Here is a 27334-nt window from a genome sequence, read left to right on the forward strand (position 1 = left end):
GCATGAAGATTATTTTGAATTGAAAAGCAACAAAGCCCAGCAGATTCAGGAAAAGCTCTTTACCTCCCCCTCAACTGCCTAAAAAGAATTTAGATGGAGAATCCGCTCCAGGAAGACACAGATAACTACATTATGATATAAAGTAGGTATGGTAGGGGAGCCTGGGGGGCTCAGGCAGTTGAGTCTCCAACTCTTCGGCTCAGGTCATGATCTCAGGGTGCTGAAATCGAGCCCCACATCAGGCTCTGCGCTGGGCGTCGAGACTGCTTAAGATTTACTCTCTTCTTCTCCCTCTGCCCCCCCCAAAATAATAATAATAATAGTAGTAATAATAATAATAATAATAATAATAATAATAAAGTAGGTATGGTAGAAAGGGAGGAAACTAGCAAGGCCTGTCCGAGCCAAGTCCTCCATGTCCCATTGTTCCTGGGTTGGGGGGGAGGCCAGCAAACATTTGTTTATCAAACATTTACTCTTTTTCATTTTCCTATGAATTGCATTTCCTCCTTGAGGTCCCAGACCCCTATCCCTTTCTCCTTAGTTCAGAATGACATATGTATCTCATTTTGCCTGCCTTTGGAATTTTCACATCTATGTGGATTCCTCATATGTATTCTATTAAATTTGATTTTCTCCTGTTAATCTGTCTAATGTCAATTTGATTCTTAGTCTGTTAGAAGGAGCTTGAAGGGGACAGTACACTCTTGCTCTCCAACACTCCGTATCCCAACCTTCCTTCCTTCCTTCTAGGGCAGAACCCTGAAGGCTGGAGCGGGCCCGGGTCTGTCTTGGCGTCTGTCTCTCTCTGGGAGGCTTGGGAGCCCAGGGCAGGGGACAAGGACTAGGGTGCCATTCCTGCAGTCACCACCAGGGACCCCGTTCCAGCACTGCCTTGAATTCGACCTCTGGGCCACACAATTAACAACACCACAAACAACTGCTTGACTCCCAAGCCCCAGGCTGAGCTCGGCCTGAAACAGCACAGGAGTCAAGTTGGGGCAATGGAAGACAGACTCTGACCCCAGGCAGAGGAAACCCTGGGAGAGGAGAGACTGGGTCACACCTGGGCTGGGTGCGTGCAGGGGTGCCAAGGGAGACAGACTCTGACCCCAGGCAGAGGAAATGCTGGGAGAGGAGAGGCTGGGTCAGACCTGGGCTGTGTGCAGCAAGGGCCAGGGCCACTGACCGGGCCTGAGGATGGGCGGTGGGAGGGCTTCCCAGAGGAAGGGGCCCTGGGGGCAGGGTTGGGTGGGATCTCCACCAGCCTCCGAGAAGGGGATTCCCTGAGACTCGTCGGGGAAAAGGCTAGTTGGGGATCTGTGACAGAAGTAAACTCGAGGCCCCAGCTCCAAGGGACCCCTTAGCCCCACCGGGTTTGCCACACCTTCCTAGCTAAAGTCGGTCCTCCACCCCCTCAGGCTGAGCAGCTCCACCTCCGTATCCCATTCCCGTCTTGCACATTCATTCGCACGCTTCTAACATCTTAGCGGTTAATTCCTGCCCTCTTCCTGCAGTCTGCCCTCTTGACAACAGTGGAAAGCACGCATCTCTACGTACCCCCGATTAGGTACGCCTGCTTTCTCCCCAGCGCTCCTTTGTGCACACTCTCCCACGCCCCACTCGGCGCCCTTAGCACAGGCCCTCCAGAGCCGCCCCGGACCTCGTTTGCATAACCCTCGCCCCCTCCCCTCCCTGCGCCTCCGGAGGGTCCGGGGCCACGGCCCCGCCCCCTGCCCGCCCCCTTCCAGAGGCTGGGCCGCGGCCTCGCGCCCATTGGCCGCTGGGCGGACTGGTCCCGGCCGGGGCTGTGATTGCGGCCCGCCGATGTCAGTCCCGGAGCGAACGCGGGTGGCGCGGCGCGCGGCCCGGCCGGCAGCCGCAGGTGGGGCTGCTCACGGCGAGGGACCTAGCCCGGGAGCCCCGCAGCCCCGCAGCCCCGCGGAGAGTGCCCAGGATGCCCCGCGGGGACTCCGAGCAGGTGCGCTACTGCGCGCGCCTCTCCTACCTCTGGCTCAAGTTCTCGCTGGTCATCTACTCCACGGTGTTCTGGGTAAGTGACCCCCGGGGGAACCTGAGTTGGGGGGTGTGGTGCCGACACTCTCTGGACCGCCCTACGCCGTACCGGGGTAGGGTCTAGACTTGGCTGCTGCAGGGAGGGCGCGGGGAGTGCACGCCTGGTTCCTCGTCCCGCTCTCCCAGGGAAGCAGGAAATTCTGGCGCCCCGGCTCAGCCTGAATTTCAGCGGCGGTTGGGTGCGGAGCGTTAGAGCCCGTTGACTACGACGAAGGAGCGCTCGGTGGCTCACCTGTGGGCACCTGCCCAGAGCGTTGGTTTTCCGCGTCTGCAGCGCATCGGCTGTTGGGCCAGGCGGTGGTTACTGCATTGTACGCGCCCACAGGCCGGCTGGGTGTTACAGAGTTTGCCTCCCCATCAGCTTGTGGGGAAGCAGTGGTTCGGCTCTGTGGTCAGGATTGGGCGGGGAAACCTGGACTCCCACTAGCTACTTGCAGACGTCCCAGAGCGAGATGCTTCCCTACCATGCCTCAGTTTCCTCTTTGGTGAAAGGAAGATGGGCGTGCCTTGTCCGCGGAGTAGTTGGGAGGATTCCACCAGATCGCGTGGGTCTCCAGCAGCTCCTGGATGTTGGATAACTTCCACAGCCACTGAGCTTTACCTCTTCTTGTCTATTGCTGGGCGGCAGGCTGTTAGCGGTTGGACATGAACTAGGCTTCGAATCCTGCCGCTACCACTTTCTAGCTGAGTGATCTTGAGGAAGTTACTTAAACTCTCTAGGCGGTAGTTTCTTCATTTGCAAATAGAAACAGTAATTATACTCAACTGTAGGGGTGGGTGTGGAGGTTGAATGAAGTAGGCCAAGTACAGTGCTCAGCACAGGGACCAGTGAAGAGCTTAAGGAGTGCGATCTATTATTATTATTATTATTATTATTATTATTATTATTATTATTATAGACTGGGAAGCTGGGCCTACCTGGTAAGCTGTCACGAGAGACTCATTTCTTTATGAAGATTTCCGACTAGGCTGGACCCCGGTCTAGAAATGAGGACATCTTTCTATAGGCCACTCCAGAATAGTTTCCTGCCCAGTAGCCACAGGGCAGACTTGCCTGGGGACTGGAGGGGAGATCCCTCCTGAAACATATGCACACCGTATTCTCCTCTTTAGACCCTCCTTGGATCTCTTCTGTTAGCAGGAACAGCTAGGTCTGCCTGATAACAGGTCTTTCCATTTGACCCCTCTATGGATATAACCTTGCCCGGGGGGCAGGAGATCCAGATTCTTGTCTTGTTCTGTTTTTGACCCACTGGGAGATCTTAGGCAAGTCACTTCCTTGTTTGGGACCTCAGAGCTGTTAAGTGACTTGCCTCTCTAGAGAACAAGGCTGGTGCCTCTAGAGGATGGTGGAGGCCTCAGGGAGGCAGAAGGTTCTATTTGGGATTGGAGTGGGGGTGATTCTCTCCCAAAGTTGCACCAGGATCAACCAGAGACTTTAGAAAACACTGCAGAGCCCTGGGCCCTGGCATTGATATTTATTTAAGCCCCCCAGGTGATTCTAGTTTGTAGTCAGGGTTGTAACCTGCTGGGCCTGATGGTCTCACAGACCCCTTGGTTCAGATTCTCGGATTCTTTGCCTGCCCCTTGCTTGCCTGGCTGCAGGAGCTCTTGTCTCTGGAGGTCACAGTTGAAGGAGGGAAGGCTAAGGTTGTTGAGGGTGAAGCGTAGGTAGGAAGATAAGGGAAGACCAGGAGTCAGAAGGTGGGGGCTATGTTTCTGGCTTCACCCCTTCTCTCCATGTGTAATCCCTGACCAGTCTCTTAACCCCCTTGCACCTCCATTTTCCCATCTGTAAAATGGGTAAATGATACCCTGCCCCACACCTCATTGGATTGTTTTTAGGATAAGTGATATGGGGATATGGTGACATGTGGGTGAGACTGGTGCTATACAAAAGAGAGTTATACGGTTACAACTGAACTCGAATTGTCAAGGCGTTGTTCTGTCGCTGTCCCCTGTGGCCTGGAGGGAGATACTCGATGGTCCTTGCTTTGCTTCTCTTGGGCCAGGGTGGGACTCAGAACTTGGAATCTTTCCTCTCCAGCCAACTGAGCTTGCCTTAGCAAATCCTTGATTTCCCATTGCTGGAAGTATTTCTGCTTGAAAACCTCCCCACCCATGCCAAGAACTCAGCCACCTGCCACCCCTGACAGGGCAGCTGTAGGTGCCAGCTTTTCACTGCAGGGTGGAGACCCAGCGTGAGGAAGTAATGTGTTCTAGCAGCTTTGCTGCTAATTGGGAACCCATTACAGGAAGGCCCATTATCTCTGGTACCATCCCTTGGGGTGAGGAGTGGGGCCAAGGGTTACTTGCTTTATAAGCCCAAAGTACTAAGATGTCTCTTCATCTCAGACTTAGGTCTGAAAGGGGCCAGAAGTTTTACCATAGTCAAGCACCTTCTGTAAGACTTTCTGCTTTCAATCTTATTATCGAATATGAAATGCAAGGACACTGTACAAAATTTTAAAGTACCAAAGAGTCGTCATCAGTGACAAGCCTCCCACCTGGCCCTCTCCCCTGGCTCACCCTGTCCAGAGGGGACATCTCTGATCAGTTTCTTATCATTCACTTTGAAGACAGCATCCAAGCGATAGCCTGCCCTAGGTGCGGACATGTGCATGCATTATATAATCTTTTTTTTTTCCATATAAGGGAGCACATGATACACAGTTCTGCCCTTACCTTTTCACTTACACTGAAGTCCATGTGAATTTCAGAGCTCTGGTAGTGGCCGCCTCATTCTGTCTGATGCCTGCGTAGAGCTCACTGCAGGCTAAGCCCAAAGTATTCAGTCAGTCCCCAGCTGGGGAGCTCGGGTTGTTTCCGATCTTCGGTGACTGCAAGCAGCAGTGCAGCAAGCAGCTTTGAATGTGTCATTTTGCACATGTGTGTGTATATCTGCAGGGTAATTTTTAGAAGGAGAAGTGGTGGGTTTAAAGGATAGGTGAATGTATAATATATGTGCAGAAATGCACCGATCGTAAGCTTATACAGCCTCATGGATTTTTACAAAGCGAACACACATGTATAATCAGCCCCCAGGTCAACCACTAGAATGGAGAGCAGAAGCCAGAAGCCCCCCCTTGCACCCGTTTCCGGTCACCAGCCCCTCCCTCCAGCGGTAATCACAGTTGGAATGTCTAATAGCATAGAACCGCTTTGCCTGGTTTTGTATGTGTGTTTAAAATTTTGATGTTTGTTAAATTGCCCTATGTAGAGTTTTACCAATTATAGTATTATTTATTCTATTACTTTAAACTGACTCACTTTTTAATCTTAAATTATTTTTTAAAAGGAGGCTTTATATCACCACTCCAATGGGAAACCCATACCCAGCACTGACAAGAGCATAGAATTGTAACACTAAGTAGTGAAGTTGGAAAACAAAATGTTATTAAATCCTGGCTAGACACTGTGGGTGATGCGGGCTGGGGACCTGAGCTCTGTGTTCAAAAGGCAGGCTGGTAAGTGTTTGAGAGGCTGTAGGACAAACTGACACCAAAACAGATTTGCTCCCGGATGCAATGGAAGGATGGGAAGGGAAGTGAGTAATGAAAACTTTTTCTCAGTCTATGAGTCAGTATAAATGTGACCCTGAACCCCTCACATGATCTCCTGTCCCATACCTGGGGGCCCTCTCGTTTTCAGCGGGGGACTGCAGGGCTCAGGGCATGTTTCAGGGTCACTCCTCAGCCCCTGTTCAGTGCTCCTTCTGGTAGGTCTCTGAGGGTGTTTCCATGAGGCATGAGCTCACCCGGAGGCATTGGAGCCTCCCCTTCCCACCATGCAGCGTGAATCATTCTGACACATGTGCCCTCAGCCCACTGGGGACACACCTCTAATTTTAGAACTGACCACAGGGTATCCTAGAGATCCGTTTACACGACTGTGTTTCCGTGCTAGACTGTGGGCTCCTGGAGGTCAGGGGTGTAGCTCCTTCCTGTCCTCTTCCAAGTGCTGGGCTTGGGGCTGGGCACAGAGTGTGCTCAGGGGAAGCTTGTTGCGCTGGGCTGGTCAAGTCCCACCCTGTGTCTTGTGAGCAAGGATCAGGGCTGGGGGCCTCTGGATCAGGGCCTGAGTTGGGTGTGTAGCCAGCAGTGGTCAGATTCGCTGAGGCCTTGAATTTGCAGAGTGGCCTGGGCTGATCACGGAGGCACTGGCCCTCTAGAAAGCATCAGCCTGTTGCCTTGACAATGGGGTAGGATTTCCAGTTGGGTACAAAAGAGTGTCGGGGCTGGGCGATGTTGACTAATCAGGAAGAAAAGGACTTGGGGTGGGGGAGGTGAGTGGGAAAGAAGTGGGCATGGGCACGTGGGGGAGGTAGTAAATGCCAGAGGCTGTATTAATCCTTCCTCGCCTTCTCCGAGGTTGGACCCCGTTATCATAGCTTGGCCTGTGATTCTTTACATTTTCCTATAGTTTAATGTTTAAGAGTGTGGACCCTGTACCAGGCTGCATGGGTTCAAATCCCAACTCTGGTATTTACAAGATGAGTGAGTTAGGTACTGACTTCTGTGCGCCTCAATTGCCTTCTCTGTAAAGTGGTTGATACTAGAGGGTTGCCGAGACCCTGAAATGGATGAATATACGGAAGAACTTACAGGAATGCCTGGCACGTTAGCGTAAACACTGCATCAACTGCTTAAGGGTTGGCCAATCTTTTCCCACCCTCCTCTCTATTTTTCTAGGAGCTCAAGATCCATAGATTGAGAATGAGAAGGGTCCTTAAGGCACCTCTGGAGTGACCTTTTCGTTTTACCGAGGAAAACAGGCCTGGAGAGAGGAAGCGAGTTGCTCTAGACCCCACAGCAAATTTGGACAGACCAAGAGCAGGACCCACAAGGCCTGACTGCATTGGGTCACCATGACCTTCAGCAGCCCTCCCCCTGCCCCCTACCCCCGTGGTCTCCCCCTGCTGTCAGGGCCCAAGGCGTGGGTGGAAGATAGCATTTCTGCAAGGAGCCATGTCCCTGGCTTCCCAAACACTAGACGAAGCCAAACAAAAAAGAAAGTAGATTCAGTTTCCAGCAGGAATTTCTAACTTTTGAAAAGAGCTTTATTGTTTTTGTGAACATAATACGTGTGCTTAGTTAAAAGCCTTTCAGGCAATTCAGGTAAGTACACTGAGGACAGTAGACATCGCCTTTGTTCCCGCCCTGGGTGAGCACCACTGTTACACGCTGATAAATGCACATCTGGACATCTCCTTGTCCCTATAGGCACATACTTTATTTTCTGAATTTTAAAAATTATTATTGTGCTTGAGTCCTCTGGCAGGTGCCTTTTCCTCTTGCTCTAGGCAAGCATTTCAAAGGGAAAATAGTGGCATTCAAGCAGAAAGTGACTTCATCCTGGAGAAGTAGCCACCAGGCCTAACGGGCTGGGACTAGGGTCCCCTCTCCCAGCCTGGTCGAGAGGCCTTAAAAATCCGGAGAATCAAGAAGGCAGACCTGGAAGTCACTTGGAGAATCTTCCAATGTATTCATTTCACAGATGAGCAAACTAAGGCCTCAAGGAAGTTTCTTTGCCCTGAGCTTAGGCTTCTGAGCCTGAGCCCTTCTCTTCCTGTAAGAGAGGCGTTGTTTTAAATTGTGGGAATAGAAGGGGACCGCCCCGTCTTTGGCTGTTTGTTCCCAGCACGCAGGAGTAAAAACCTGTCCTCCTTCTTACCCGGGCTGGTGCCTCACCTCTCCAGGTGACTCACAATGCCAGCCTGGGGTGGGGCTCAGAGTAAACCAGATAAGAGACCGATAATGAGATTTCTGTACCGGCTGGCTCCATGTGCAGAGGGGAGAGAGGTCTTCGGGGTTAGCCCAGAACACAGGACATTGAGATTAAACTTGTCCAGAGAGAACCTGTGGATGGGAGTCGGGTTGAACTGCATCTTAGCAGAAGGCAGGGAGTCTAGTCCTGAACTGCCATGCTCTCCAGGGTGGAGGTGGTTCTTTGCTCATCTGGTCAACAAATAATTATTTGATGCCTAGTGTGTATGCCAGGCACTGTGATGTTTACTGGGAAATAGCTATGAACAAGACAGACTCAGGCCAGGCCTTGGAAGACAGACACACCAGTAAGTAAACGTAGCTTGTGATCGGTGCTAAAGAGGAAATTTGGGAGCAAGGGTAGGAGATGAAAGTTCCTACTTTCATGGTGTCGTCAAGGAAGGACTCTATGAGGAGCTGACGTTTCAGCTGCGGTCCAAGGAATGAGAAGGCACCAGCCATAAGAAAGGTCGGTAGAGAGCATCTCAGAGGGAGTAGTCAGTACAAAGGCCCTGAGGTAGGCCAGCATGGCTGAAGCAGATAGGGAAGCCTAAGAAGGGCCAAGCTGTGGGTGGAGAGGGTGGCAGGGGCCTGGTCGTATGAGGAGTATGGGGTCCGAGTGACTGAAAGTGGAGGTTTAATTTTCGGGACCTGATGGCAGCTGGAGACATAGATCAAGGGCTGCTTCTGCTGTGTGACCGTGGGTAAAGGACCACCTCTCTGAGCCTCTGACACTTCTCCTCTATGGATACACTAGAGGCCTTGGGGAGGCTTCTGCAAGAGGAGAGATGCAAAGGCACGAAGCACCCTACAGGGCCCAGTGTCCCTGGGGCCCTTGCAGAGCTCAGCGGGGCTGGGACTTAAGATGTGAGAACTTCTGGAGTCTGTCTTATTAGAGGAGGCTACTTTCTGCCGGGGATGCTCTGTTGGCCTAGAGCAGACGACTATGGCTGAGAAGCCTGGGGGCATGCATGTGGCCTTTTTTGGGGGCTGGGTCCTTCCCACCCCTTAGTTCCTGGACTTTAGTGGTGCCCCAGCAGAAGCTGTGTGCCACATGAGGGGCGTGAGTGTCCAGGCAGAGGCGCCCTAGAAGTGTCCTACAAGGCTAAGCACTGTTCCCAGCATCTGGGGAGGTGGGGTTGGGAGAAGCACTTCCGGGAGCTCGGGCCAGAGGATACCTAGGCCAGGGAGTGTCAGACAGGCGGCAGACAGAACTCAAGGTCACAGCCTACATCACCCACAGTAACTAGCTAGGATTTAATGAAGTTGTCCCTGAACAACTCCTGTCCTCCTCTTATTTCTGCTCTGATCATGAGTTCCCCCTTCTTGGAGATGCAAAGAGTCAAGTGGCCACTGCCACGCCTACAGGAGCCCAGAGCCCAACTGTCTGTCTACTGCTGACTCAGTGTCCCCACCAGAGCCTCCTGGGAGCCACTGACTGGCCCCGCCCCCATCACAATGTCTGCAGCTGCCCTGAGCTCTCTGCTAGCACTCAGGGAGTGACAGCCTCTCCAGGGACAGGGACAGGGACAGGGCTGGCTTCTCTCTTCAGCCCAGCACGAGGCCAGGCAAACAGTGGTCCTGGGGCAGAGGTTGGGCAGAACCAAGCCAGAAGCCTGAGTTCCAAGCTCCTGCCTGAGTTCTCTGTGGCCCTGCAGGGAGCATCCTTCCTGGCTGCACAGAAGGCCCCACGGCAGGCCTCTGTCCCTGGGCACGGGGGCAGTCCCGTTTACAGTGTGGACCCCCATTCCCCAGATGGAAAGGCTAATCCGGGGGGAAATCACCGAGTGGTGCTCCTCATCCCCTCTGAACGATGGACATGGTTCCACTGGCCAGAGTTTGAGAACCAGAGGCAGCTGCTGGAGGGTCTGGCGGATTTCCTCCCCTCTGAAAGGAAGGGGTTGCAACAGGTGCCCTCCGCTGCCCTTGGAAGTTTGGCCCAGCCGGAAGTCCCAATCATATTCTGCCTGTGCCAGGTAACAGGTGACATTCCTGTTCTGAAAGGCTTTAAGAGAAGCCTAAATGTTTTACAGCCCCGCTTGGCAAGCAGTTTCTATGAAACTGCTTTTAGAACCAGGAAGTCCTTCCTGAGAGCCAGCTCACAATCCCCTCCCATTTTACCCTCCTTCTATCAGGCTTTCCTTGCAGAAAGCCCCGGAGAGCACAACCGTGGGCCTGGAGGGCGGCAGGGGCTGGGAGGGGGCGACAGGGGCTGGGAGGGCGAGGGCAGGGCCGGACGGTAGCCCCATCCGGGTCTCCGCAGTCTTCAGCACAGCCCCCAAGAAGGGAAAGCGATTCTCCCTGCTCAGCTGGGCTCGCTCTACTGAGACAGCCTGGTGGAGCAGAGAGGGCTTGCGTTTCTTTCCTGAAGCTGCCTCCAGAAATCCCAAGTTTCCTGGGGGCTGCCCCGTAACAGCTGGGTGGCTTAGGGCAACAGCCGGTCTGGAGATCTGAAGTCTGAAACTGAGGTGTCATAAGGCTCCTGGACCTCCAGCGGCTCAGGGGAAATCTTTCCCTGCCTCTGCCTCCGCCTCCCTGTGGCCTTTCCCTCTGTGTCTGTGTCTTGGCCCAAAGCTTCCCCTGCCTTTTCTTATAAGGACACTTGGCCTTTGATTTAAGGCACACCCAGGTGGTCAGGAAGCTTTCATCACGAGATTCAGAACCTAATTCTATCTGCCAAGACCCCTTTCCAATTGGTCACAGTAGCAAACATGGACATACCTGTTATTTTGGTGGGAGGGTGGGGTGGGGTGTGGGACCACCAATCCACCGCAGAGCTCAGCAGTCAGAAATCGAGTTCCCATCCTTCCACCAACTGGTCACTAGCTCATCACGACCCCAGACAAATCCATCTCACCTGTCTGGAACTGTTTTCCCATCTGGGAAATGGGGGCTAGACAACCACTGGCCATGTGTCTCCTGCAGGGGGCAGAACTGCAGATCGCTGAGATCCCAACCAACATTCCAAACACGATGCCCATGTATCAGTAGTTGTCAAGCTAAAGACATAATCTAAGGGGGGAGGCACCGAAGTCAACTCCTGAGTGTGAATCCCTGACTCACAAAAACAGTCCTCTGGTTGAAGAGAAACTTCTTAAGTTACAGAGTTAACTACAGAGAAGTGTTACCATTAGAACAGGTGAAAGAATGTTTGTAAAGATAACCAAAAGGAAAGCCAAATTCTAGAACTCGAGGACCACCCGCCACTCCCCAGGTACATCCCGGTCCCCTGGAGAGGCGCAGCCTCCTGAGCGATCTCCCTCACGCCCAGGCTGGTGGTCTCCCCAGGCCTCCACCGGCCCTTCTCACCCGGGCTGAGCCCGCCGACTCCCCCGTGCCCCTCCTCCAACCCCAGCTAGCCCCGCTGTCCTGTCCTGGACCAGCACCAGCAGCAAGCCTCTTCCAAACGGTGCACTGACTCCCAGCGCACAGACACTGTCCAGATGGTCCAGGTCACTGGGGAAGCTTCAGTGCCTCACTCTGGATTCACACGGAGAGAAAGGCTTGGAAACCCGGCCAGTCGGGTCCGAGCTCCCTCACAGGCACCACCAGAGCTGCGCTTCCACTCCAGGCTGCCCATGAGAATCACTGGGACGTTTAAAAAGTAGAGCTGCCTCGGTCCCACCCCATACTCACTGTATCAACTCCGAAGTTGGGGCCTGGTGTGTACTTGCAAAATCCTCCAGGGCCAGAAGCCTGAAGCCACAGTCGAGGTCCACTGATCTAGAAAGTCCTTTTGACCCCAGGAAGTGACCCAGACTCAGAATTTGGCACCAGCCCCAGAAGCCAGCATCCCACTCCACTCCAGCGAGGGGACTTGGCCCCACTCTGCAATGGGGTGGTCCTGGGGGCTGGCCTCTGCCCTCTGCCCTCTGCCAAGCACACGGAGCCCAGCGCAGCACCTGGCCTGCTGTGGGTGCACAGGGACTGAGTGCCTGGCCTCAAGCACCACCGTGGTCCCACCATGCTGCACCCGGCACAGCCCATATTCTGGTAAGAGACCGGAAACAGCACAGAAAGCCCATGTGACTGTCCCAGGCCATGCACAGTATCCTGGGAGGGGCTTCCAGCAGCCCTGAGAGTAGCTGGTTCTAGCTCTCCCAGCAGGAAGGAGGGGGGGCTCTGAGACCCTGAGTCCTGACCAGGCCAAAGCTGTTACCCTTCTTCCCCTCCATGCAAATATTTACTTCCCTGCAGGCCAAGATGCAAATGCCTCCCTGGGTGAGAAAGTCCCCTTTGGAAAAAAGTAAATACAACACAGCAGGCACTTTCCACAGTGAATAGCTCTGGTCTCCAGATGGATGCAAATGATGGGTTGTGCCAGTTGCTTCCCCCATAGGGATCTCAGTCTCCTCAGTGGTAAAATGGAACAGTGCGTCTGCCTGGCTCACACGGTTGTTCTGAGGATCCAAAGAGCTGGAACAGTGCTGGTGAGGCAAGCACCCGATGGCGTCCCTCCCGTGCCCTCCGGCAGCCCCTGACCAACACCCCTGGGGCGCAGGGCTCCTGCCCGGTGATGCCAGCTTCTGGCACTCTGGTGATGCCTGCTGCAGGCACCGCCCCGTCTGCCTGGCCCCCGTGGGACGTACAAAGTTCTCCCCTTCCCATGGATAAGGAAACCGAGGCCCGGAGAGTTGTGGCTGACCTGTCCATGGTCACGCAGCCCATCAGTCTCACGCCTCACCCATCACCCAAGTGATCTTCCCCTGATCTGCTACCCAAGGGAGCCAGCTCTCCGTGGCCTCCAGGCACAGCCTTCCCCGGGGGTGCGTCTGACCTCTGTGTCCAGCCATCGCCCCTCTGCTGTGACCGCCCTCTCTTGAGGCTCCTGTGCGCTCCTCTCTGCCAGGCCTTCTCGTCCTTCAAGCCCCCTTCCCACCTCTTCCAAGTCGTCCCTGATGCTCGTCTATAATCCAGGCCGCCCAGCGGGCCAGGAAACCGCACATGACTTCTGGCAGCTGCTGCCCACGTTAGCTTCCATCCTCCTCACGGGCTGACCCTCTAGGTGGGGGAATGACACCTTCATCTTCTCTGTTCCCCCTCTGGCCCAGGCCTAGCCAAGAGCTGGACAAATGCCCCCCGTTGACTCCCAAGGGCCGCGGAGGGCACCTGTTGCAGCCCCTCCCTTTCAGAGGGGAGGAAATCCGCCAGACCCTCCAGCAGCTGCCTCTGGTTCTCAAACTCTGGCCAGTAGAACCACGTCCATCGTTCAGAGGGGATGAGGAGCACCACCTCGTGATTTCCCCCCGGATTAGCCTTTCCATCTGGGAGATGGGACCCACACTCTAAACGGGACTCCTGCCGTGCCCGGGGACAGAGGCCTGCCGTGGGGCCTTCTGTGCAGCCAGGAAGGATGCTCCCTGCAGGGCCACAGAGAACTCGGGCAGGAGCTTGGAACTCGGGCCTCTGGCTTGGTTCTGCCCAACCTCTGCCTTTGGACCACTGTTTGCCTGGCCTCGTGCTGGGCTGAAGAGAGAGAGAAGCCAGCCCTGTCCCTGTCCCTGTCCCTGTCCCTGGAGAGGCTGTCACTCCCTGAGTGCTAGCAGAGAGCTCAGGGCAGCTGCAGACATTGTGATGGGGGCGGGGCCAGTCAGTGGCTCCCAGGAGGCTCTGGCGGGGACACTGAGTCAGCAGTAGACGGACAGCTGGGCTCTGGGCTCCTGTAGGCGTGGCAGTGGCCACTTGACTCTTTGCCTCTCCAGGAAGAGGGAACTCATGATCAGAGCAGAAATAAGAGGAGGACAGGAGTTGTGAAGGGACCCCCAGTCCCTGTGACAGGAGTGGGGCCTGTTTGTCCCCATCTTCTTTCTCCCCTGTGGACTCCTCTGGGGCTGGCCTCTCTTAGAACTGAACTTTTCGTTTTTGCAGTCGAGAAGCCCTCCATTCTCCCCTCTGTCCAGTCTGCTCGTGCCTTCTGGATGCTCCAGTTTTGTCCTTTTAAAGCTAACAATCGATGAGCCCCCCTCTGTTTGCTAGACATTCTCTCATTTACTTGGCCAGCCACCGTAATAGGCAACATTATCACTGCCCCGCTCTACACTGAGGTAAAGAGAGGCCCAGAGAGGTTAGGGAACTTGCAAGGAAATGCCCAGCCTCACTCTCCTTGGTTCCTTTCTGTCTCAGGGGCTTTTCCTTGGAAGAACATTTCCTTTTTGGAGACTTGGGCTGTTTGAGGGGGTTGTTGGTTCATTGGCTAGGTTACTGAGGTAGCCATCTAATGTTTCCGAGGCACTTGGAGGCCCTCCAGTTCTCCCCGAGGCTCTGTCAGAGGAGCAGGGGCCCTGGCGCGTGGGGAGCAGCTTCCCAGGATTCCCGCAGGGAGGTGGGCTGATGCCGCCCCTTGTGGGACAGGAGGGAATGGCCCGAAGCAGCACAAGGCCCCGGGGCCCAGCTCTACATTGGGCTCTCTGGAACGGCAGGAAGACAGAAAGGGAGCTGGCATCCCTGTCCTCAGTGTCCATCACTGCCCTTTTAATTTTTCCGTCAGGAGAGGGCATGCCAGGGCGTGAGAACTCTTGTTCCTGATGAGGGAGGACAGCTTGTGGTGGCGGGAGCACTGGCCTGGGCGTCTGGAGACCCAGGTCACAGCTGCTGTCCGATGGCCAAGATGCTGTGTGACCTCATGGGAGTGACAGCCTCTCTCTGGGTCTCACATTCCCATCTGCAGACTAAGGGGGTTGGGCCAGGGCAGCGTCCATCTGCTTATTCCTGGTGGTTCACAAGAAGCTTTTAGGCAGTCCCTGGGGCAACAGTTTAAAATGTCATAGATATGCATGAAGCGTGATATGTGCGGAAGAAAAGAATTACTGTCCCAAATCTCTGATTTCATAGGTATTGATAGGTTAGGTCAGGATCATGTTTGTTTTACTAAGAAAAAGCCAATTTAAAGAAACATAATGGCACCCCCTGGTCAGCTGTAAGCCCTTAACACGGTCTTTTATCTGTTGACTTTTAAGGAAAAAATGGGGATTTTCACTACGTGTTAGAGCACCTTACAGTTTTCAAAGGAGTTTTCCTGTCTCCCGGGGTCCTCTGAATGACCATCGGGCAGGCGTTAGCATTCCTGGTTAATGGCAGAGGCCACCAATGCTCAGAGAGGCAAGTGGCCTGTCTAAGGTCACACAGCTCCTAAATGGCGGAGGGCTAAATGGCCAACGAGCGCTCTTTGCCAGGTCACACCAGCCCAGCCTCAGGGAGTGGCCGGTCAGGCGGCTCCCACCTCCTCTCACTGCTGGCACTTGGTACCGGGGCTGCGTGGTGCTGGTTTGCGGTGTGTGTGTGCTCTCGTCCTGATTTTCTTAAAGCAGAGGAGGAGAAAATTGAGGGTGTAGAGTGACCCCCTTCTGCCTTCCCTCTCTCCCGTGCACAGGGAGGAGCGTGTCCTGAAGCCTCAGGGCTCTGTTTTCTAGTAGGCTTTCTTGGATGTATAATTGGTAGGTTCCTACTCTAACCTATATTTAGCCCTGGTTAGCAGTTAGCGAGACATCTGGTGAGGGCATTGATTCTAGGCCACAGGAAGCTGCCTGGCCCCGGCCTCTGGTGACCGGCCCCTGGCTGTGGCCACCGAGACTTCCCAGGCCAAAGGGGAACTCAGACCTGTAAACAGGCTTCCCCTGGGGGAAAAAATGGAACTTGGATCTTGCCGGCTTTCTCAACTTTTTATTGTAAAAAGATTAAAACAGAGAGAGAAGGTGAAGGAGAGGCACAAGGGACACTCAGATGCCCATCGACCAGAATGGAGACGTTTGGCCATGTCAAAGTAAGTTGCAGACATTATGACAGTTCACTCCAAATAGCCCAGGGTGCATCTCCTAAAGAAGAGAAAAAAAAAGAACATTCTTGGCTATAACCACCATTATCATGCCTAGGGAAATACAAAGTCCATATTAAAATTTCTCCAGTCCTCCCTAAAATATTTCTCAGAGTGCATTAAAAAAAAAAAATCTGGAGAGATCTCCAATGCTGGAGAGTTCCTGCATTGCCTTGAATCTCATTTGGACAAAAAAGGTCCCAGAGCATCTGAAACATGAGTGGAAATACCTCTGTGTCCCTGAACGTTATGTGTTCTGGAGGCCTAGGAGGACGACTGTGTGTCCCCTGCCTTGCCCTTGCCTGATCCACCAAGACCTACTGGTGCCTTGCCCTCTGCTTGCTTAGGGAAGTTCACCAAGTGGATAGGAGGGCCTTGCTGTGCCTGGGTATTGATGTGATGCGGAGGTGGCGGGGGTCCCCAGACCGGGGACTCCCTGAGTGTCCGTCCTAACCACCAGCCGCACATGCTGGGCCCTGTGCCAGGCCCTGGGGGAGGTGCCGGAGGGAGCTGCACAGGCCAGGGCCGGAAGCCCACAAGCCCTGGTGTCACTGGATCGGGGATGCTCTGCAAACAGCCCGTGTGTACGAGCAGGTTTTTGGGGAGTCTGTGTGCCCACGGATAGGTGGGACGTGGTCTTTGTTTCCCTGATTGGGATGCTTCGGGGTGGGTCGGGTGGGGCAGGAGAGGCCCTTTCTCTCTTGCAAGCTGGAGAACCCTGGTTGCCGGAGAAGCCTCGAATCAGTAGCTCCGAAACCAAGTTGTGAGAGGGGGAATGAGCTTGAAAAAAAAAATTTTTTTTAAACCCACAGAAAAGTTGAAAGAAGAGTTTAAAGAACACCTGCTTGCCTTTGGTTACCGATTGTTAACATCTCATCTTAACATCTCTCTCTCTCTGTCTCTGTCAATACAATACTTCTTTGCAAGCTGAGCCGAAAGAAAGCTGCAGGCAGTCTGATCTCACCCTCAGATACTCCAGCGTTCAGTTTGGCTTTCCAAAAAAGGCTTTCTCCCACATGCTGTCATTGTCCATCTGAAAAAAAAAATCTCCATAAAATAAAGCCTCATCTTATATGCAGTTCCTCTCCGCAAATTTCCCCAGTTTTTCCCCAGGTGTCCTTTGGGGTGGATCTTTTACTCGACCAGGATGTGCCCGAGGTTCACACACTGGCTGGGCTGGGATGCATCTCTGGAATCGCCCAGTCTAGTCACTGCCCGTGATTCCTTTGATGGCTCCGGGCCGGTGACCAGCAGACACCGGCTCTCGGGATTCGCTTCTCGGTTTCCTTGTCCCTGGGCTCAGGCCACTCGTTTCCGGTACAAGCGCTGCACGGGGGCTGTGGTGGGAGGTCCGGGATGCTACGTTCATTTGGAGGCGAACGAGGTCCAGCCACCCCACTGCTGGCTGTGGCAAGCCAGCACCCAGCCCCCTCCATCGTCAACAGGCATTTCCCCTTGATGACAGATAAGCTGTGGGATGACTCTTTGGGCTATGTGAATATTCTCTTTGATGAAAGCGCTTTTTTTTTTTTTAAGGATTTTATTTATTTATTTGAGAGAGAATGAGAGCGAGAGAGAGCATGAGCAGGGGGCAGGCGCAGTGGGAGAGGGAGACTCCCTGCTGAGCAGGGAGTCTGATGCGGGGGCTCGATCCCAGGATCCCAAGATCATAACCTGAGCCAAGGCAGACACTTAACCAACTGAGCCACCCAGGCGCCCCACGAAAGAACTTTTGAAAGCAAATCTGAGCGTGTGACTCCCTGCTTAAATTATTTCAGCTATTTCCCTATTGTGACTTCAAAATGTATCTCAGGTCTGCCTACTTCTTGCCCCCTCCCCATGCCTACCCTGGTCCAGGCCACTGCCACCTGGCATCAGGGTGACCGCAGGAGACTCCTGACTGCTTTCCCTCTGTGCCTCCACCCCCCACCCCCAGTCTGTACTCAGCACAGCACTCAGTCCTCGGAACTCTTTTGAAAATCAGGGTCGGTCAGAGGTTCCTCTGTAAACCTGTGGGCCTCCCCCGCACTCAGAGCAAATCCGAGTCCTTTCAGTGGCTTCCAAAACTCTACCTGACCTGCTTTGCCCCGCCCCCATGCCCTCTGACCTCATCTCCTCCATGGTCCCCCTCTGTCAGCCCCAGATGCTCTTCTGTGAGCACAGGAGCACATTCCAAGCTCTTGGTAGATGCTTGAGCATTCGACCATCCATCGAGTGGATGTCAGAGAGCCCTCCCCGACTTCAAGCCTTTGCTCAAATGTCACTTTCCCTGACTAAGCCATTTAAAATGACAGTCTCCTCCCCCAGCCTCCCCAGCCTCCTTTCCTGTTTATTTCCTTCAGAGCACTTATAACCATGACATACTGTGTTTTTCTTGTTTGTCTCTCCCCAGCTAGAACGTGAACTCCCCCAAAGCTGGGACTTGTGTGTTTGGTTCGCTGCTATAGCTGTGTCCACTGCACCCCCCCCTCCCAAATAGCTCGTTCTCCAACTAGCTGCTGTCAGAGAGTGCTCCAGCCATCCCTGGGGGGACCCTTTCAAGGGGTCCCTGAAGTCAAAACCATTTTTATAGTGATACGGAGATATTGCTTGCCTTCCCCACTGTCATCCTCCTGCGTGTTCAGTGGCGTATTCCGGGGCACAGGGCGGTGATTATGGCAGCAGGCAGAGCGAGGAGCAGCCAGGAGACCACAGCCATCTTCCTATCAGCCACATGGTGTTTGCAAAAATGTAAAGCTCGGGAATGAACATTTTGGTTTAATCTGAGAGGCCTGGCCTTGGTGGTCTGGCCTCTGTGGGCCTGCCTGGCCTCCTCCCCTCCTCCAGCCACCTGTGCTTGGCTCCAGCCGTGCAGACCTGCTGTCCCCCTGGCACCTTCATGGGCATCCAAAACTGCTCGTCCACTTCAGAAATCTTTGCTGTTTATCCCATGCATTAAATGGACTCCGTTCAAGCATTACCTTCTCCAGGAGGCCCTCTCAGATTTCACCGGTCTTGCCTGTGAGTTAGCATCTGCTCTTCTCTGGCCCGTCTGCACACTCTGCCCCAGCGGTTCCCTAATTCTGCGGCATTTGCTGGTGTACAGGGGTGTCCTACCAGATTGAGTTCCTTGAGGGCAGGAACTAGGTCTTATCTTTTTATGCCCAGTGCCTGGTACATAGTAGGTATTTAATAAATGTATGTTGAATCAGTGAATGCTGCCTTGGAATTCAGAACAGGGACTCCCCTTTCCCTGAATTATCCTTGGAGCAAAGTGCCTCTAAAAGGGGAAATGAGGGGTGCCTGGGTGGCGCAGTTGTTAAGCGTCTGCCTTTGGCTCAGGGTGTGATCCTGGCGTTCCAGGATCAAGCCCCAGATCAGGCTCCTCCACTGGGAGCCTGCTTCTTCCTCTCCCACTCCCCCTGCTTGTGTTCCCTCTCTCGCTGGCTCTCTCTATCTCTGTCAAATAAATAAATAAATCTTTAAAAAAAAATAAAAGGGGAAATGGTTTCTGGCATCTAATTTGGAGGCGTTGGTGTTAGAACAGTATCTCTATCTTTACTGGGGGAGGAGGAATAACATGTCTTGAACACCAGCAACTTTGCATGGCATCCTGCTTTGGGGACAGTATGGTTCAGCAGGCCACTGGGGACCAGCCTGGGCCCGGAGCACTTTTCATATGGCTTCTGTGGGGAGAGTGTGGTCTGGGAGCTAAGCCACCAGACGTCCTGTGAACTTGTGGAACTAACACATTTGTGAACTTTGAAGTTGTGGAGGTCAAAGATGGGATGTGTGCTGCTGGGTCCGGCCACCCAACACAGCGAAGGGGTTGGGGAGAGAGAGAGGCCTGAGATAGAGGGAAAAGAAAACAGGGAGAGGAGTGGGTTGGGTGGAGGTGATTTGCTCTTGACTCTCCTTTTTCCCTTGGCTCTTTCCCTGGTTTTCAGATGAACCACAAGTCACTCTGATCTGTAGGCCTTGGCAAGCTGTGTTCTGGAATGTGATCACCAGAGTTTCTTCTTTGGGCTTATGGGCATCTGAAGCAATATCATTTCTCAGATTCACTCCTCCAACAGGAACATGGGGCCAGTGGTCCCTGCACCGTGGAGGAGCCAGTGGTGGGAAGTCAGACTCCCTTGTACCCTTCAAGGCTTGGCTCCCGTGGGCCTTCTCTGATTTCCCAGGAGGAAGTAATTCTGCCTCTTGTCTCAGAATATCCTTATCGGTTGTCTGTTTTACCGCTTCCCACCTGTGTGCCCCCAGACTTTTCCTAAGGAGAGTCCCAGCTGGGTCAGCTCCCGGTACATGTGCTCGGTACATGCGGGGGGGGGGTTCTTGAGTAGAAATTCCGCTCTCCGCCCTGGCTGGGTCGAATAGCTGGGGCTGCCGAACGTCCCAGCTCAGCTATCTTGTAGCCTGGAATGTGCTGTGTGCGTGTAGGAGTCTTCGAAATCAAGCTTCTCTAACTGTTGGCCACAGGAGGGGAAGCAAAACAGATTGGGGTACCCGCCTTGCTTCCTAGAGCTTTGTTTTCCGAAGGCCGTGTTTTCCACCCCTGGACCTAGCTGGGGGGGCCCTCCGGCCTTCCAGAGGCCTTTCCCCATTTCTGCCCGAAAAGCTCGAAGGGGATGGAGAGCACTGTTCATAGAGAAGTCACAATAAAGAAGACACAAAGAAGCAATAAAGCCTGCTCGCGGGCAGGAAGCCCTGATAAAGATGTCAGTCCTCCCCAAAGGGGTCTAGAGATTCAACGTGATCCAGTCGAACCTCAGTAGGTTTTTTCTTGGAATTTGATTAGGTGACTCTAAAATGTATCCGGGAGAATCAGGGTCTAAGGCTATCTAGCAACTTTGAAAGAAGACAGGAAGGGAGTTGGCCTTCCAGATGCCCAGACGTGTTATAAAGCTGTCGTTGCTATGATGGGGAGGTTTGTTTGGGGATAACTAGATCGACCGAGGGAAGGATACGAAGCCACAGACCTAAGCCTATGTGGGACCTCAGTGTATGACTGTGGGGTCACGCCACATCAGCGGGGGCAGAACTGGGTAGTCAATGGTGCTTATTACATCACAAGCGAAAGCGGGCTGTGTCAGAGAGTGTCATGGACCAAGGACTGCAATTAACCAGGTTCTCTGCCCTCGATGTCTGGATTTGGTTAAAAGAAAGATATCCTGTCCAGGGTCAAGGCAGAGTTGACAGCAATGCCAGTGACAAAGGCCAGAGACTGGCTCCTCCGCTGGCAGCAGGAGAGAGCAGCTGCTGCTTTCCCAAGGGGCTGGCTTTGATTTGGGGTTGGGAGGAGCCCCACTCTGCAAGCAGGGGCTGCCTGTGGCAGGGCTGGGGCCAGGGTGGGGGCCCTGGGCTCCAGGACCCGAGAGCTTGGAACTGCCCCATGGTCTTAGAGGGGGGTCTGGCATTCTTCTGGAGGAGACAGAATGGACCCTCTATCAGTCTGGGTTGGGGGCACCGCCAGGGCCTTCTGGGTCTGGCCTGACCTGCTTTCCTTGGGGGCAAGAGGAGTGGGACAACATGAAGTGAGCTTTCTTGGAACAACCAGGAGAAGAGACTGTTTTCTGCCGAATGAGGTCAGTGAAGATGAATCGAACCCTCTCTAGCTAGTGGCTGGATGATTAGCGCCCATGGTTTCTAAATAAGGGTGGTCGCTGTGACTTCAGAAAGGAGCGTTGTGGAGAGCGATGAGGGACAGCAGCCAATGGGGGACACTCTAGAGTTGTGCCGTCCAACACGGTGGCCCCCTAGCTACCTGTGGTCACGTTTAAATCAATCACAGAGAAATAAAATAAAAAATGTAGTTCCTTGGGCACACAAGTCACATTTCAAGAGCTGGCTAGCTGCACATGGCAAGTGGCTGCCGGACTGGACGGTAGCGTCATCATAGAACCTGCCCTGGGCAGCCCTGCTCTCCTCGTGGTGCCTTTGTGCTTTGCTAGGACATTTTGGACCAGTTCTCTCCAGGTCTTCTCGAAAGGCCTGTCCGGAAGCCTTAGCGGCAGGTCAGACAGACAGGCCTCGGTGGGGAATCCTGACTCCACCTCTCCTACACTCTCATTTGGTTTAGCCAAGGCCCTGGCCTGGGACGTGAGACTGGTCCTTTCTCGGACGTGTGAGGGGTTGCGAAGGTTATGGGAGGGGATGCAGGTCTAGCATTTGCGGGCTCCTGCGTGGCATCATCACTCTGTAAATGGTAGCGGGCTTTATTATTTGACAGGTGACAAATGAGGCCCAAAGAGGAGGCGGGACATGGCCGGGAGCCCCGAGCTGATAACAGAGGCCCAGAATGCCGGCTCCTGTCTCTTGTCTCACCTCTGCTGCCTCTTCCGCACAGGGGACAAGCTGGTACGAGCATGCTGAGGAGAAGGTGACTGTCTGCCCAGGCACAGGCAGGGTTGGCCTGGGGCAGATGGGCTGATGGATGTGAGGTCCAGATGCAGGGGTCCTGCCAACCCCATCTTATTTAGAATCTCACCTGGGCCTTACAGTTTAGCTACTCCCTACATCCTTTCAAAGCTAGAAACTCAGGAAAAGTGCTTTATTTGGGCCCAACAGAGAACTCAAGTGCCTCATGAGATAGTTCCAGAATGAAGCAGTTCTTGGGACCTTCCGGGAAACACTGACTCCTCCAGGAAGCCCATCCTGATTTACTCACGTTCCCTCCCCGACCCATACTTTTGTTTGAATCCCCAGCACCCTCTGCACCTCTCCATGGTAGGAACTACAGCTTGCTTCTTACAGACCAGGAAATCTTCACCTTTTTTGTGCCAGAAACATTTCAGCTAGAGATTAGCAAAAGTAAAGATATGACTTTTTTCTCCATCTCTAGTTCAAAGACCCACTGAATTCCTTCCGCCAGACTGTAGAGGTCATTTCCAGCCTCTCTGACCCCTTTCTTATGCCAGTCTTACCCCACCTAGTCTTGTGACTCCTGTGACCTCCGGGCCTGGAACATAATAGGTGCCTTGTATGTGCCTTTTAGGGTGAAAATGGGTCTTGCAGGTCTGCTGTGAGACTGCCCCAGCTGGGGATGAGCCAGCAGATGGGTGGTCAGATGCTTCCCGAAGGAGGAGACACAGGTGCTGGAACGCTTCCCAGGGCCTCCTGTTTCCAGGATCCATATGAAGCTGGGCCTCTCTGTGCAGATGAGGAAGCTGGTTCCAAGCTGCTGGGCTCCCCAGGATCCTACGCGCTGGTTTATGCTGGGCCACAGGGCTCCCCAGCAGCTTGTTGAAGATGGCACAGGGCTTCAAAGCCTGGGGCTTTGGGCCTGGTCTGGGGGCTGCCAGTGGCATCCCCTCTTTGGCCCCAGATGGGCATGGCCATGTGCCCCCACCCCCAGCCCTGTCTAGCTGAAGCTGCATGACAAATGGGCCATTTGCTTCTGGCTGGGGCTGGAGTGGTCGCCCGCAGCTTTGGGGAAAGGCTATAATTAGCAGAGAGTTCTGGATGGGATTGCATGCTCGCCCTAACAGTTAATTTTATAGTCAGATGCAAACATAAACTGAGGTCATCGGAGATGTAAATATCATCGGAAATCTTGAAGTTCCTGGGAGGGGTATGGCTGCCTCTCCCGTGCCCACCGCCCCTCGAGCCCTTGAGTGAGGAGCCCAGAGCACCCTGTGCTGTGCGGGAGCCCCCTCAGGGCTTGTTGGGTTGGACCAGGAGAAGCGGGTGTGTGACGGCTCCGTTTACACAGTGCGGTGGGGGGAGTCGAGACGCTTGGGTTTTGCGTTTGCCACGGGAGTTTTTCTATGGCTTCAGTGGTCTGGGAATGTTGCAAGGCTGATCAGCGAGGAAAATGCGATGCTTTGCCCCAGGAGGGAGGGCACACCAAAGGAAGTGTTTCCTGCCAGCAAGGCCATCCTGGAGTGGGTCCTGGGGCTCTAGGGAGCTTGTAAAAATAGAAGAAGCCACTTTATGCCTTTATGGAGAGGGCTGGGGTCAGGTCTGCTCTGGTGTTTTGGAGATGGTTTCCAAAGCAGGCTACCTTAGCCCAGAAGCATAGCCTCGGGCAGGCATGAGCTAGGGGCCGGGAGAAGTTGTCAGGGCCCTGGGCCCTGCTGCCCAGAAGACCTTTTTATTCTTTAAAACAGGAAACACAAAATTCTTAGAAGTATACGGAATCAATTCTGAAAATATTAAGATGTTATCTTGTTGGGTCAGCGACAGCATAAGAAAGACATTTTTCATCAAGACAGAGGATAAAACCCCACCTCTGTCGCCCTCATGTACGCTGTGTCCTTGCATACTTAATTCAGTCCCTGCCTGGGCTCTCAAGGCTTCCGGCTGTCCGTCTGTCTGTCCGTGTGGGGTCTTTTTGAACCATGATCTTCAGCTTTGGGGTGGAGGGATCTCTGGGCTCTGCATCCGGTCCAGGGTTGGGGTTGAGCGAGTGATTCCTTAGAAGTCTGGTAATTCAGGGGGGGATGGGGCTTTTTTACAAGTTGCTTTGCTCTTGCTCTAGGGGACCCACAGGGCTTAGGCCCACCTTGAACAATGATCTCACCTTGTTCTGGGGTTAGGAGTGTGAACTAACCACATAGCCTCAGGCTGATGTCGCTCTGTCAAAGGTAGATTTTACTTCCTGGGATCACCATCTTCCCGTAGAAAATATCGTTTGTGTGTGTGTGTGTGTGTGTGTGTGTGTGTTTCTGCCTTATAAATTTAAACATTCACCCAAGTGGGTACTTTTGATGACATCATTTCATGCATGGTTTTCCTGATATGGTCAACTTGTCCCAGGGGCACAGCTTCCTGGCCATCCTCTGTCATCCGGTGTTCTATGTAAGCTCGTTCTGTTTGACTTTCGGCATCCTGGCCACTTGCCAAGCGTCAGAGAAAGCAGGCACTTCCCTTTACCCAGGATGGTCTTAGTACTCTCCAGAAGGATGTCAAGGGGATTTACTTCGAGGGCACATTAGAGCCAATTTAAGGCCAGTGAGGAACTGGAGAGGCTGGCTCCTCTGCGTTCTGGCTGTTGACTCTAGGGCATCTCACCAGCACCCTGTCTGTATTATCCCTCACTTCCTTTGCTAGGACCACAGCTGGCTGCACCGTGCGTGGCTCTGGTTACTCTCTCACACCACCTCCTCCTTGGTGGGGAAGCCCAGCCTATCTAATGATGTGTCCTTGCCCTCAGGAAGGTATGGCCTGGAAACTCAGAATCCTTGGACAGGCAGGAGATGGGGTACACAGCGTCAGACTCCAACCCAAGGGAAGTCCGGCGTGCGTCCATTCAATACACAATGATTGTAAGCACTGACTGTACTTCCTAAATGTCAGGACTGTCATGGTTGCTGGGGATGCCCCAAACAGTCGGAAAATCCCTCCTAACGTGGAGCTTAGAGCCTCATGGAGGAAGACAAACAATTACAAAGTAAAAGAAAAAAGCTGCATGTTAAATACTGGTCAGGGCAAAGGAGAAAAATAAAATGGGGAATGGGATCGGGAGTTTCAGGGGGAAAGGTTTTCTACTTTTAAATCAGATGGCCTGGGAAGGCCTCGCAAAGCAGATGACAACTGAGCAAAGACAAGAGGGAGGTGAGGGAGTGAGCCATGTGGATGTCAGAAGGAAAAGCATTCTAGGGAGTGGGAACAGCCTGTGCAAAGGCCCTGGGGTGGCGCACTTAGTGTGTTCCTCCAGCATAAGGAGCCCAGTGCTGCAAAAGCTGAGTGAGGAAGGGAAGGAAGTGAGAGGGGAACTCAGACAGGTCGTGTGGGCCTGTCGTCTGTGGTTAGGGTTGTGGCTTTCATTCTCGGCGCACAGAGAACCAGCCTGCTCTAATTAGGGTTTGCCTGGTCACTCTGGTGTGGAGAATGGACCGAAGGGAGCCAGTCAGGACACTCCAGTGGGATCCCAGGGCGGCAGTGTAGCCCCAGTGTCTGAGGCTTGGGAGTGGTGTCAGCTGATAAAACTCCCCGAAAATTTAGTAGGAGACTTTAAGGCTGAGAGACAGAGGGGCCCTCCAAGGGCTTTATGACCTGGTTTTTCCTGACACAGTGCTACTCAGTCATCTTTCCACTGTTGGGAAAGTTGATTAACAAGGAATTTGACTTAAAAATCCCCTCAAAATTCCTCCCGCGCCAACCTTCCACCTTCCTGAGGGTCCTCTAGCAAATACGGTCCACGGTTAGGGTACTGCACACGGCACCTCTGAAATGTCCCCGGGCTGATCTGCCCACATAGCAGGCCTCACAGTGGCCCCAGGCTCACCGGTGCTTTCCTCTAAACAGGGTCTGTGCCAGTTTTCTCGGGCTGCCGGAGCCAAGTGCCACAGCCCGTGTGGCCTCAACCACAGAAATTCACTTCCTCACAGCTCTGGGGGCTAGAAGTCCAAGACTAAGGTCTGGCAGGGTTGGCTTCTCCGGAGGCCTCTGTCCTTGGTGTGTAGATGGGCTCCTTCTCCCTGTGTCCTCACGTGCTCTCCCCTCTGTGTGTGTCTGTGGCCTAATCTCTTCTTCTTATAAGGACACTAGTCCTATTGGAGTCAGGCCCACCCATATGACCTCATTTTCACTTAATTACCGCTTTAAAGACTCTGTTGCCAAATATAGTCACGATCTGAGGTTCTGGGGGTGGGGGGGTCAGGAGTGCAGCGTACGAACTTTGGGGGAGCACCATGCAGCCCATGGCAGGTTCTATCATGTACAGCGAGCCCCCCCCACGGCAGGCGCCGTAGCCCCTGGATGAACTCTTTGTAGGATAATCAAGTGGCTGTCAGTCCTTCCTCTCTCTCACTCCCTGCTTTCTTGCTGCAGCTGATTGGAGCCCTGGTCTTGTCGGTGGGGATCTACGCAGAGGTGGAGCGGCAGAAATATAAAACCCTCGAAAGTGCCTTTCTGGCCCCAGCCATCATCCTCATCCTCCTGGGGGTCATCATGTTCATCGTCTCCTTCGTTGGCGTGCTGGCTTCCCTCCGAGACAACCTGTGCCTCCTCCAAGCGGTGAGTGGGCCCCACGTACCCCTCGGCCGGGGGGGGGCATCCTTGGAGTCCCCCAGAGAGCTGGGGAGGCGGACCCTGGGGCCCTTGGCAACCCATTTTTTTCAGTCCTTGCTTCAAACCAGACGTTCTAGAGGGTTCCTGGATCAGCCTACCTGTTCACGTTGGGCCAGGAGACCCCAAGCCACCTCCACTTTTGCCTGTCAAGGCTGATTTGAATACTGTGCTTATTTGAACCCTGTGTTGGTCTGGCCTCTCAGTACAGGGGGAGAAACCCCACTGGAATGAGAGCAAGCAAACCCCAAAAACATGGGCAGTGAGTCACTGGCTCACATAAGCAGCAAACCCACACTGGGACCAGGGGTTTAGATGGCACCCTTGGGCTCTCTATCTTTTGCCACCTCCTAGTCCTCACGCTGTCTTTGCAATGGTCACCAGCAGCCTCAGGCCAAGTGAGTCTTTACAGCTCCGGATCCAGGGAATCTTTCCTGGTAACCTCTGGCCAAAGCCCCATGACTCCGATGGGCCTTCTCGGGCCAAGTGCCTGCCCTGGGGTCAACCCCACCTGGCCCCCTTTCCGTGAAGTGAGGACTGGCTCCCCAAAGCTGGGGGGATGGGGTTGGCAGGTCCGCTCACTCTGCACCCACGTGTGTGTTTGCCCTCCCCGTGACCCCTCACGTGGGAAGCTCCTAAAAGCCCGTACAAGCAGGGTATTGGTGCTGCCTGAGGCTGGAAGTTGCTGGCATCA

General features: G+C 53.8%; 1 protein-coding gene and 1 long non-coding RNA gene across 3 annotated transcripts in view; one reads left to right on the plus strand and one right to left on the minus strand.

Moving 5' to 3' along the window:
• The first annotated feature begins 1815 nt into the window (after positions 1-1815).
• TSPAN15 (tetraspanin 15) overlaps positions 1816-27334 on the plus strand; it is a 46534-nt gene continuing 21015 nt past the window's right edge. Inside the window, exons 1-2 of the mRNA XM_002913725.4 lie at positions 1816-2053; positions 26404-26589. Coding sequence (XP_002913771.1) covers positions 1958-2053; positions 26404-26589 — 282 coding nt within the window. The 5' untranslated portion in view covers positions 1816-1957. The remainder of the gene's footprint in view (positions 2054-26403; positions 26590-27334) is intronic.
• On the minus strand, positions 15264-17960 carry LOC105240959. Of its 2 annotated transcripts, XR_004626141.1 has the most exons (4): positions 17759-17960; positions 16790-16988; positions 16616-16684; positions 15264-15652 (listed from the first exon to the last, which is right to left on the minus strand). It is a non-coding gene; the product is annotated as an uncharacterized LOC105240959 (long non-coding RNA). The 2 variants fall into 2 exon arrangements; XR_004626140.1 differs by lacking the exon at positions 15264-15652 and having other exon boundaries at positions 16506-16684.

Source organism: Ailuropoda melanoleuca, chromosome 6 (genome assembly GCF_002007445.2).
Source record: "Ailuropoda melanoleuca isolate Jingjing chromosome 6, ASM200744v2, whole genome shotgun sequence".
NCBI lineage: Eukaryota > Metazoa > Chordata > Mammalia > Carnivora > Ursidae > Ailuropoda > Ailuropoda melanoleuca.